The 12,950-nt window shown below is 40.5% G+C and overlaps 1 protein-coding gene across 1 annotated transcript in view; it reads right to left on the reverse strand.

The window, feature by feature from the left end:
• Positions 1 to 9,983: 9,983 nt before the first annotated feature.
• SAXO2 (stabilizer of axonemal microtubules 2) overlaps positions 9,984 to 12,950 on the reverse strand; it is a 45,896-nt gene continuing 42,929 nt past the window's right edge. The window contains exon 4 of the mRNA XM_088472994.1: positions 9,984 to 11,475. Coding sequence (XP_088329120.1) covers positions 10,481 to 11,475 — 995 coding nt within the window. The 3' untranslated portion in view covers positions 9,984 to 10,480. The remainder of the gene's footprint in view (positions 11,476 to 12,950) is intronic.

The raw sequence follows: 12,950 nt of genomic DNA on the forward strand, positions 1-12,950 counted from the left end.
ACCAAATCTGTGATAAGAAGCCATTTTTCCTACGATTGCGAAAGTGAAAATAGGTCCGCGACTTTTCGCAGATCCTATGTGTTTTCGTGAGAAAAATAGAAAGTTTTCGGGCATAAAAAATGGAGCTTAATTGGATACCACAAAAAAATTGCTGAAAAACACCCGTAAATCGGCATAAACAAACTTTTTTTTGTGTCAGAAAATTTTCCTCTGCTAATAGGATACCGGCCTCTATATTTTATTCCCTTGACATTTACAGAATCACATGACTTCAGTTACAACCAACTTTAATTACAGCTGAAGTGCTTCATTGCTCCTGAGTCTATGTACCAGCAATCTTTGTGATGACTGTCTGCTACATTTAATGCTGACTTTTTTTATCTTGCTTGCATGATGAAATACCACATTTTCACTTGCTCTGCATTCTGAAGCATCTTGTGACACTTGTGCTTTCTGGGTTTTATGCCTTTTGATAGAATAGAATTCTCAGCATTTGTCTCAACAGGTATGCACTCTTGAAACTTGTCATCTACTTGGACATCTACTTATGTCAACTACTGAGAGATAGACAGCATCCTATCTATATATTCATTGATATTCTTGCACGCACCTAGCTTAGTGCTGTACACAGGGCGCCTCAGTCTTCATAAGTTGTCTGCAAGGCCACCCACATTTCGTATGCTGTCACATTTCCATCAATTATGCAATATATGTGCTGCTCTACAGCTAAGCCTTTGGTCCCCATGGTTCTCTTCACATCTTCTGGGTTAGATGATCACTAGTGACCTTCCACAACTTTTCCTGCTTTAACTGCATCTGCATGGTGAATTTCCATGTAGTGTAGTTCTCTGAGACTGTTAATTTGGCAAAGCCTATACTAGCACTGGCACTGTACATTTCGCCCTTAGTATGAATAAATTACTTTTCTGGACTCCCAAAGATCCAAGACCTCTGATTTCTGATACAGTATTTTTTTCATGAGGAATTCTTAATACTTGGTGTGTAGAGTGGCTTATTAAAGACTCGAAGGATAGTCTTGAGTAATCCTTTAAATCCCTTTATATGTTCAACATAATTATTTGTGAAATACATTTAAATAGAACTTTCGGTCAGTTCCTTATTTGTATAATATGATATATATATATAGATACATTGTTTCCCCCGTCTTTGTGTAATATGGAACATGTATGCTCCTCACCGAGATCTTCCTCATTCAGTCCTATGAACGTGACCGAGGTAATGACATGTCATTTCACATAGCACTGTGCCCAGTGTACTGTACAGTGCTGTCCGTGGGGCTCTGGTTTGGGGTTTGTTATTTTTCCGAACACCATTGGATTAATACATGGACAGAAGCGGAGCCAATCCAAGAGCCCTGGGCATTCCTCGGGAGGGGGACTAATTTATTTAGGTCCAGGGCTGGGGCTGAGAGGTCCGGGGTTCGTTACTGATTTGATTGGGGACCCCACGCATGTTTTTCAACCCTTTCTTTTTGTTTTAACCTAATGAAGCTTGCACAAATCATACCTGATTTCCATCAGGTTTTGATCGGTTTTAAACCAACCTTTAGTAAATCTACAAATCCTATTCTTCTCTATGTAAAGTATTGATTGTAGATGCAATGTTCTATAGTGTTCCAAAGTCAGTGTTTTGGCTCATTTTCCTTCAGATTTGACTTTAGCAAATAGTTTATTTGTAAATTCTATGGAAAATAAACAAAAAACACCTAACTGTCCTTTAGTAACTCTACCCCCGTCTCTCCTCTAACATTCTATAGCCTGGGACTGTCTGCTTAGACAAGATTTTTTTTAATATATAAGGAAATATGATTCCATTAAAATCACCGGGACCCAGTTATACTTTTCCTGGGTTTTAAGGAGTGTGATTGTGTTCAACAGAATATTACGTATAAGACTCCTGCACATATAACTTACCTTACCTGTGCCAAACATACATATTTATCAGTGTTTTCTGCTAATATCTCATCCTCAGATCAGGGGAACGCAATATATATTGCAGTTTATACATCCACTCTGGGATATGGGAGGTGGACTCATTGAATATCATGAGACAAATTATCATATGTACATAATAAACCATAGGTTATGTACCATGTGCCTCACCCACATAAAAGAATGATGTAAATAATATTTCATGCATTAAACCTGTGCTTCCCATACTTCACTGAATATTGTGCGAGACTGTCAAGACAAAGTTCCACCCCAGCTTCGTGCAGCATCAGAAAGGAGCCGGGAGCAGCCACAGCAGTGCAGATATCTCAGCAACATGACATCTGTCATGGAGAGGAACCAGGAGCAGGCAGCTGCGTACTTAGTAGGATGGGAGACTGAACTACAATGAATGGTTAAAGAGAATGTGGTGTGTGTTTATGGGGGGTTGGTATGTAAAGAACTACTGGGAGTGGGTGCTTTGGGTACAATAAGGTTCTGCAGACCCCCCAGTAAAATCCGTACCGTAAGTAAGCCAGTTGCAGTTCGTGATTGCACTGGCTACACTCTGAATGGCAGTGACTTCCCATTGAAATCACTACCTGCCAGTCACACAGTGGACAGGCAGTCCCGGACGGAGGTGCTTTATCCCCCTGGGACTGCCAGTCTGGGCTGCGATTAGCAGAGAGTGTGTTTCTATTGGGAAGTTGATCCTCGGTCTCTGCCATACCTGGCTTCTAGGGTGTGCAGCCTATACAGTCCCTAGAAGTCTGTTGTTTGCGTATGTGCGGCACCATCGCCTCTTGCACGCATTTGCCGGTCCTGAAACCTGCCAGATCTTTTGTGCAGGCACGGGAACTCGGCCTGCCGGGACTGCAGTATCTCCCCCTCTCCTTCGGCAGCAGCAGCCCCCCTCATCCAAGAAGGTAGGAGCCACTGCTGATCCTATCCGACGATAAAGTGCATTAGATCCCCATCTGATTGTTATACTACATGTTTATGTCAACGGTTTTCCTGTGAATGTTTCACCAAAAGGGGAAAATAATATAGTGAAGGCAGCACCCCATCCTCATGTGTGGATTGGATTTATTAAATGACCAGGTGGACACATTAACCATTTTGCATGAATATATTTTTATTAATTGTATTTTGCATTCAAACTACACTATATTGTGATATCTGTTTTATTTTATGTGTACCTGTGGATTAAGTGCCTATGCGAGGAACTACCAACATCAAGAGAATTGTCTCTATACACACATATAGATGAGTAATTCTTCTTGTGTATTGTTTTGTTCATCCATATTGCAATGAATCTCCCCTGTATTTGCATAAGTCACCTAGAGCCACACTAGGGACGGCTTCTGCCTATAACAACAGCCCGTTAAAGCACAGGTTCTCAAACTCGGTCCTCAGGACCCCAAACAGTGCATGTTTTCCAGGTCTCCTCACAGAATTACAAGTAAACTAATTAGCTCCACCTGTGTAACTTTTAAAATGTATCAGTAAGTAATGACTACAACTGTGCACCTGAGGACCGAGTTTGAGAACTACTGCCATACAGCGCACTCACCGGTACTTAGGATGCTGCCAGGTCTTAACCTCTGGACAGTAGGGATTATACAAACAGCGGGAGTTCGCAAGGTAAATCTGGAGTAGTAGTACAAAGGTAATATTAACCACATAGCAAGCTGCAGCTGTGGACCCCAGCAAGACAGAATGCACACTAATGACAGGTAGCGTGAATATCAGCAATACTAAATAATAATATCGCTGGGGAATTACCACAGATCAGCGTGCACTGCTGACAATAACAGAATACGATTGCATATACATACAACTATATAAAATAGTGGCAATCTCAAACAACAGATATATTGCAAGATGGTATAGCAATAAACTCAGATACTCATGCAGCTGGCAGTATGGAATTGCAGCTTAACATATAATGCAGAATGGAATAGCAATATATTAACCAGCATGTGTTTTGCAGAGTATAATAGCAGCAAAAGATATGTACATAGACTTTTGTGTGGAATAGCAACAGTAAACAACACAAATGGCTTGCAAAGTAGATCTGCAACACAATTAATGTTCCATGTATACTTGCAAAAGGTACAGGTAATGCAAGGCAGAGCCAGGACAGGAACCAGGAATACTGTACCAAACAGCAGATACAGGAACAGGGACCGGATGGCACGACTTCCACAAAATGGACTTGCTGCCCTATAATAGAAGCCAGAAGCAATCCAGTATGCGTAAACAAGACTAGCCTATGGTAATTACCACTATGAGCAGCTGAATGCTGCATGTTTAAAGAGGCTTCCGAGCTCAGAGCAATCAGCCTGGACCAAACCTCACTGTGGGTGTCTTTGCCTGTTAACCCTCTCTGTGGCTGGAACCTGCAGCAGATATGAGCTGTCACGATGGCTCATAACATAGACTATATTCATGTGCCCAGATTGATAGGCCTCATTCATTAATTAGTTTTTTTTCTAAATACAAGTACAATCCGGTCTTTCTATTAGCGAAAAAAGACCCCAACTCCTTTGATATCTTAGATCAGTTTGTCTGTCATAATTTAATCAATTTAGTAATATTAAAATATTAATATGGATCATTCCTTGAAATAAAGGACACAATACATGAAAATTAAATTGTATCGCAGGAGATGCCAAGGCATTTTCAATTTCATTTCTTTATACTGATTAACTTAATGTAACTGTCACAATGAATTCAGATGATGTAGTGTTGGTGACTATGATGGAAACAGTTACTTAGTGAGTACAATGGAGCAAGCTGGCAGCAACTGGAAATGGCCATCATACCAGATGAAATATTTTATATATCTTCACAGTTGATCAGGAAGATAAGCAGGCCTACATTGATTCATTCATGTGGATTCTACAGGTTTGAGTAATTTGTATCAGAGCCCTTTGACTGGGGTCAGAAATGTAACGTGAGTCACATTCGTATGTAACATGTCAAAATTGATTTTAAGTAAGAAAGGAGAGTGATCAAAGTGCTTTGGTTATAGAGGTCAATGTCCATATAATCTGATCCTTGACGCATTTCTCCGCATACACCTACTCCCAGTTTGCCTTCTGAGTAATTAATTCAGATCATATGGACGTTGACCTCTATACCCACTGCACTTTGATATTCCGGTAACAGCCATAATATTGCTGATCCCAACACAGAGCCTTGATGCCCTGAACTTGCTGTCTCCTAGGCACTTACTAAACCCTCCTGGAATAGGGATGAGTTAAATCCCTTGAGATACTTTTATTTCTCTGCCGCTGCAACCAGTCCGGCACTGTCTCCATAGGATTGCACTGATTATGCTTAGCTATTAATTTGAAACAGGACTGTAAATAAAAATCTCTGGACCTCCGGTACATAACCTCTGCATGATAGCCACACCCGGCCCTGACACTGTATGCAAGGCAGCACACTGCTGGTGTGTTCCACAGTGATCAGTCAGGAGTATTAGCACTCCCCCTACCCAGCGGCTATGTATATCAGCTCTACTCAGCTCCCTTGAATAGGAGTTGCTGATTACATTGTATAACATTACTCCTAGGAATAGCAGCATCTACGGGTGAGTTCCTCTAATTACGGACTTGTCATTAATATATCGGGATAAGAACTTTGACAGTATATATTTGGATCTCCTCACAGAGTTTTTCTTCACATATATTACTCCCACAATGTACTGTGTTTTGGATAAATCGCTTTTAATGTGAATGCTTGGCTATATTTTTTCTATTAGATACTATTGATGCCATATTGAAGAACAATGTTGCAGTTTCTTGTGTATAAGAGTATAAGTAGTGTCTATGTATTATTAGTCCTGTGTTTTTTAGCATTAGATTTTATTTACTTCATTAATTGAAAAAGGTGTTTCATTGTATGTATGTAGATACATTTGTTCTTAACATATTCCTGTCTAGCAATACATTTTCTAAATTAAATTCTTAACAGCGCTCCACTCTCCTTTCTTCCGTAGTTGTAATTTTTAGTGGGCAGCAGAACCCACGGTGAGAGCTGCTGTCTACAATTTAGGGTGACCTCAACCAAACACCAGCGCTCCATCTATAATTCTCTTCTAATATTGATTTTAAGTATAGTTTGCTTAATATTCAGTTTTTTTGTTTGTGTGTCAATCATAAGTTTAGGGTCTTATAAGTGTAGAGTATAACAATCATATTGTAAAAATAATTAGGAGAGCAGGTTTAAATAAATATATAAGTCCCCTTATTTCCTATGTCCATTCTGTTGTATTAAGAGTCACGCCTATAAACAATAAAATGTAACTATTAAGTGTACATTTTTTTCTGCTTCAAAGCAATAATTATAACTCCCTACCCCATATATTATTGTCATATTTTTAAAATGTTGAATTTCAGCTTCATATTTCTGTGTGGTGCATTTAAACTTCTAAAAATTAACATGAAATGTAACGTGAGTCACATGGAATGACCCTTATGGTATTTTATTTATAAGACACTACAAAGTGTCCCAGTGGTATACATCATACTTGCCTACTCTCCTGGAACGGCCGGGAAGCTCCAGAAAATCGGGTGGCACTCCTGTCCACCTGGAAGAGTGGGCAAGTTTCCTGAGATGGCAACCATCTGCCCGAAACCCGGCCACTTTCCTGGCAAAAGTGGGCAGTCCAAGCACCTGATAGCATGATTCGTACTGAATTGCTTCATTGTGGCCCTGCCCCCGCTTCACTATGCCCGATAATCAAGGCATTGTGTAGCAGAGAGTGGAGCCACGATGACGCAATCATGCCCCATCGGCCCACCCACTTTCCCGCCACATGCCTCTTTGAAGAGCTGATGTGGTTTCCCCTTCCTGGAGGGGGCAGCAAGGAAGTTGTGAAGTATGGTGTACATGGTGTAAGCATACAAACATAAATTCTCTATATAGACTGTTATTACTACACATGATGGTCTGATTTCACAATGTACTGTGCTATGTGGAGCTACTCTTTCTCTTCATGATTTTTCTCTTTCTCTTTATGATTTAAGAATAAGATGGTTTATAGTAGTTTACTCTGACAAAAGCCTCTGGGATCTAACTAATCCTTTGCGTTGTATGAAGTGTGTGTCTTCATATCAAAGAAGCTTAATACTAAATGGAAACACAGGGCCTGATTAATGAGATGGACGCAATGCTGATATTTAGGCTGTTCAGTGATTATTGTGATCCGCGCAATTATCGAACTTCGCATGCATTGTTTCATTACCGTTGTCGCTCCCAGTGAGGATTTAATGTGATTGACAGTCAGGGACCACTTGTGGGCGGCAATGGGGGGATTGCAACTCAAACGCAGGCATGTCGCGACCATTATCTGGGCATGTCTCAGTCTGCTCCTGCAATCCTGTAAACAGTAACCATGGCTCTGGCTTCTCAGTTCCCGCGGCCATAGGGTTACTTATGAGGCCAATTATCGACTGACCTGTGACCAATGCTGCGTCTTTGTACACAGTTGCTTGGATTTGCGAAGCCGCCAGTGGGTGTCTCAATGCAAATCCCGGGGGGCTGTGATATTTGCATAATATCACACAGCCACTGCATACAAATTGGCAGCAGCGTTGGCATTAGTGTAAATCTATAAATCAGGCCCACATTCCGTTCTCAGGGCCTGATTCAGCTTCAGACGGAATTGCAGGCAGCTTTGCAAATTGCGATCCTTGCAGATATGCTAATGCACAGGAGGCATCACGTCTCCTGCTGCATTACGTATCCGAGCTGCGTTTTCAAGTACAGCATCGGATACTCTGCAGAACATCGGCTGGTTATGGTGAACAATGGGGCCCCGCAGCCAGCCGCCGCAGATGAGAGGAAGAAGCCAGGAAATCTCCGTCAGCCGACGGAGATCCTGGCTTCTTCCCTCCACCCCAATGACGGCGTCACGCCTCCGTTTCGGGAAATGGAGGCCATCGCCTCCCCCTCCCCGCCCACTGACAGTCTGCTGCCAGTCTCTGTGCAGGATTGCAGACCCGTTTTGCACATGCGTAGAGTGGGTCATGCGCTTGCGCAGATTCCCGATCATCGGCCCTCAGAGTGGAATTAATTGTCAAGTATATATAAAGACTGGATTCATATCAGTGTGTCATACTGTTGCATGGAATAAAATCTATTCACAATTTGGGGCACATTTACTAATTGTTTTATATAAGCGAATAATTGGTTTGATGACTAAATTTGTCACCTGTAACACATATGATTATCTAACATAGTGATTTAAGTATACTTTATATTACAGCTGATTTCCCGGAGGGATGAATTTTAAATAAATAACAATTACAATGCACGTGGTGTGAGCCTATTTATCATTTTTTTAAAATTAAAATAATGAAAAAACGGATTTTGTTTACACCCTTTTCACAATATTTTAGTATAAATTAATTGTATCAAAGGACTTTTGTATAAAAAAGTACTCCAAGGCCTTAAGTTTGCATTCTTACGGCTGCTTGGACCGCCCACTTTTGCCAGGAAAGTCTCATCAGAGGCGCAGGCGAGTATCTACAATAAGGTGCAGGAAAGGGAATTAGGAATCGCCATTTCAGATTACTTGAAGGCAGGCAAGCAATGCACCAAGACATTCAGGAAGGCAAGTCATATGCTTGGTTGTATAGGGAGAGGAATCAGTAACAGGAAAAAATAAGTAATAATGCCACTGTATAGGTCATTGGTACGGCCTCATCTAGAATACTGTGTTCAGTTCTGGAGGCCATACAGTAACTCCAGAAGGATATAAATACATTAGAGACTGTGCAAAGAAGGGCAACTAAAATGGTGCATGGCCTACAACACAGAACTTACCAGGAAAGACTAAAATATCGTAATATGTATAGTTTGGAGCAGAAAAGGGAAAGGGGGACATGATAGAAACTTCCAAATACATGAAGGGTGTTAACAAGAGACAGGAGGGAAACATTCTTCAAAGGAAGAGATGTACAAGAACAGGAGGACATGCACTGACACTGGAGGGAGGTTCAGAGGAATTTGAGGAAAAATGACTTCACAGAAAAGGTAGTGGCTAAGCGGATTAGCCTCCCATCAGATGTGGTTGAAGCTAAGACGGCGGAACAATTTAAACACGCTTTGGATAAGCATAAGAATATCCTTAAGAGAAACCAAAGGAGTAAATAGGGTTAAAGTTGCCAAAAGGATAAATGAAAAGGGGCAGACTAGATGGGCCAAGTGGTTCTTTTCTGACGTCAAATTCTATGTTTCTAAGTAGATTGCATTTTCTATACTAGTAATGGGAAATGTGATCTGTTTCAGATTTACTATAAGAAATTGTAAAAAAAGACTGTGACGGAGCCCTGCAATAATAACGCTATCTGGAGATGGCATTATGCAGGGTTCTCCCCTGTTTCCCCTACTCCAGCTCAGCCTTCCCTGCCTGCTGACAGGGAAAGCAGAGCCTAGAACAGGCTGATGCGATCAGTCATGTGTGTTTGATAGACCACAGACTGATTACAAAGAAAAGTTATAATAATTAAAACAAAACTTACACTTACTGTACCTGCACCAGGGGCTGGTGATCGGTGAGCTCCCCTGCAACCCGGTCATCTGCTCTGTGCTATGTACTAAGATGCAGTTAAGTCCTGTCCGGCATCTCAGTTTATTGCCAGACCAGGTCACCGAGGAGCTCACCGATCACCTGAACGGAGGTAAATGTAAGCTGAGGGGAATGGGGAGGAGAGGAGGGGGTAGAGTGTAGCCGGCTGCGCTTGTGCATGCACAGTCCAAGGGTATTATTTGCGAAAAATGCCCTGAAAGGTGCATGGAAGGAATTCACAGGGACAGAGGTTTCTCACAATCTCTGTCCCTGCGTATGCGTTTTAAAACATTCGTATAATGTTTCCTAAATTCACAATGCAAATTTAGGCGAATATATTACACCACAACCGCATTTTAAATGCAGATTGTGGTAAATAGGCCTGTCTCTCTGGAATTTAAAAACTACTTGTAAAGATACAATACCAGAAATTGGATTACACACGATCATTATTCTTTTAACACACTTTATTTTCTTCACTTTTAGAATGTTTTTTTTCTAATGATTTTGTTTTAACAATTGCCACAGTAACATTATTCCTTACAATACAAAATCATTAACAGTTATGTTAATTATCTTACTAGTGTGTCACCCAGACTAACTTCTGTATCTTCCTTCTTGGTGACCTGAATATTAAGACAGAATAACAGCACAATCTCCTTGATAATCAATAAGAAGAGTACTTCAATCCCTTAACACTTATACTAATAGGAGTAATTTTTTTAAATCAAAATTATAGTATTATTACAACTGGTGTGGTTGTTTTATTTTTGCAGTTAGAACCTGTGCTATAGTTTAAGAAAATATAATCATTTAATACTATATAATTGTACAATGTGTGGTTTTGAAGTGATTAAATGAACAGTATTTTTTCAAAAGAGGAAAGAATTGCAAGTACAACATAATATGTTTAAGCTTCGTATATTTTTTTAAAGTGTAACGTGAATTATGATATCACAGCAATTGCTTTCGCCAGGATGTTTTCGTTTGTGTTGGAAAACAAATTCATTTCCGGAGAAGGAATCTTCTGAAATATTTTGTGACCTCGGCTATTGATACTCTCAAAGACATAGCCGGGAGGAGATGGGTAATTTGCAGGACAGATTTCATTCTTCTTGGGTGTAAAATCTGAGCGGTATAATGTCCCGCTTTCAAACGGGGCAGAGTTGCGTGATGCTATGTTTGAAGGCTTATAGCTCTGAGTTGGATGTATTTCATGAGGAAGATAGTGGGATTTGAATGTAGTCAACCCATCAAATTTTCCAGCAGGCTTTGGAATCTGATGATCCTTCTTAATAATTTCTTGGCGCCTGCCCTCCCAGGCTCGAAAATCTTCTTTCATTGTAGAATTTCCTTTGAATGGCACATTGCTTCTTCTTCCATGGGAGACGGGACGAATTGGGGCAACATAATTCAGCTGGTGTGGTACATAATCTAGATGAGTTGTGGTGTCTACCTCCATGTGAGTAGTAGGTGGATTGTACTCTTGAGATTTTTGAACATGATGGGGAGAAACCTCCCATGGCTGAAAGCTATCACGGAATTCAGTGTTGCCTTCAAAGCGAGCATCGCTTCCAACTTTGCCATGTTCAGGTTTGAAGCTTTTTGTTTTTTCCCCGAGTGCACCTTTAAAATTGAGATGGTGGGTAGTGATACCATCAAATGGTTGGCTGCTGGGCTTATATTCTTGTTTCTGTCTTGCAAACCTTGGTTCTAAGTCATACGGGACGTAAGAAACACGATGGCTTGTTGTGCCATCAAAAGGGACACCAGTGCGTTTCGCTAAACTAGGGGGTTTGAAACTCTCTCTTGGCATAATTTCTTTTGGGAAAAAATCATCCTGGAATGTAGTTGAATTTCCAAACTTCACAGTTGGAGGTTGGTAATTATGCTCCTGTTTAGCAAGTTCTCTTTTATTGATGTCCCATGGTCTATAGTCATCTTGAAAAAAAAAAGATCAAACACAAAACGTTCCATAAATAAAATACTGTATAAGCCTGAGCTGAAAGATATAACTTAAATAACTGGAGTGTTTATACTTAACTAAAAATGTCCACCATTCTCTCTTTCCCCTCTACGCAGCATGCTACCATGTTACAGAGGCAGACTTTCTAATTAAACGGGTAAACTGAATGCTTTCACTGAGTGGTTTGGTGGTTGGTGGATTCATAGACAGGGGCAGAACCAATGATTTCACAGCAACTCAAATTATTGTAGTTTCAGCTATTTGACCTGATCATATCTCGTTAGGACTGTGGAAATAGACTCCAGGTGGTATATTTACTAAAGTGTGGGTTTCTAGAAGTTTATAGAAGTGGAGGTGTTGCCCATAGTAACCAATGCAATTCTAGCTATTATCTTCTAGAAGGTACCGATAAGTAGAATCTTATTGGTTGCCATGGGAAACATCTCCTCTTCTATAAACCTGCACTTTACTAAATATACCCCCAGCTGTCTATAACGGAGTTCAGAGGTAATACTTTGCTTTTCAATAGAGCTGATGACGGACAGCGTAATTTAAAATACATAACTGAATATGTACATTTTGTGTTTAACAGCACATTATTATGTATGTGGTTCTCTAATCAACTAAGTTTATTTACATCACTTCTCCAATGTCTTTGTTTACTGGCTGGGAGTTGTCATGAAAAAATATTTATATGGAACATTAATATGGTTTAATATATGTGATTCCTTTCTTAGGACAAATAATGTAATATTGGTAGCATATAATATTTTATTGGTCAGAACATATTATAATATATTGCCTTGGCAACCTTGTTTTAATTTGTTCTGGGAGATTAATTAATTAGTGAAGTTAGACTCTTTCAAAATATGTATTTCCTAAATTACCATAATCTAAAGACATAGCCAAGGAGAGATGGTTACAAGACAATGCTCGGGCAGCTGATGGATTGGTCTGAGAGGAACATAAAGCTCCTCATTAGGTTCTTGCTCTCATTGGGGCTGATCTCAGTGTATGGATGCAAATGGAGAGTGTTTGCATAGAGGCCATGTGCAGATGCAAATACGCATCTTCACTTATGTCAGTCCTATTCTGAACCAGGCGAAGCTTAGTAGGATCTGTCTTTCCTTGAAATTTGGCATTTCGGGAAAAGAACTGGGCAGCAACAATGTGATTGTACGGAACTGTTCTGAATAGAGGAAGTGTCATGGGCGTGTATCTAAAGCTACATGCGGTTCTGATCTTATGTACAAAGAAGAGAAGCCTGTGTCTGATGAACCTCTTGCACCTAGCATGGGGATGGTGCAATTGCTGATACTAATGATGGCGGTTGACGTTAAATCAATGGATGGCAGTGGTTTCTTGCTTGCCAGGGCTGGATTATAGGGGGCCGCCACCAAGGAGTCAGTGTGAACCTTCAATTGCCAAGAACAAGTGCCCAGAAGCACCT

Source organism: Taudactylus pleione, unplaced genomic scaffold (assembly GCF_031769625.1).
Source record: "Taudactylus pleione unplaced genomic scaffold, aTauple2 ptg000129l, whole genome shotgun sequence".
Lineage (NCBI taxonomy): Eukaryota > Metazoa > Chordata > Amphibia > Anura > Myobatrachidae > Taudactylus > Taudactylus pleione.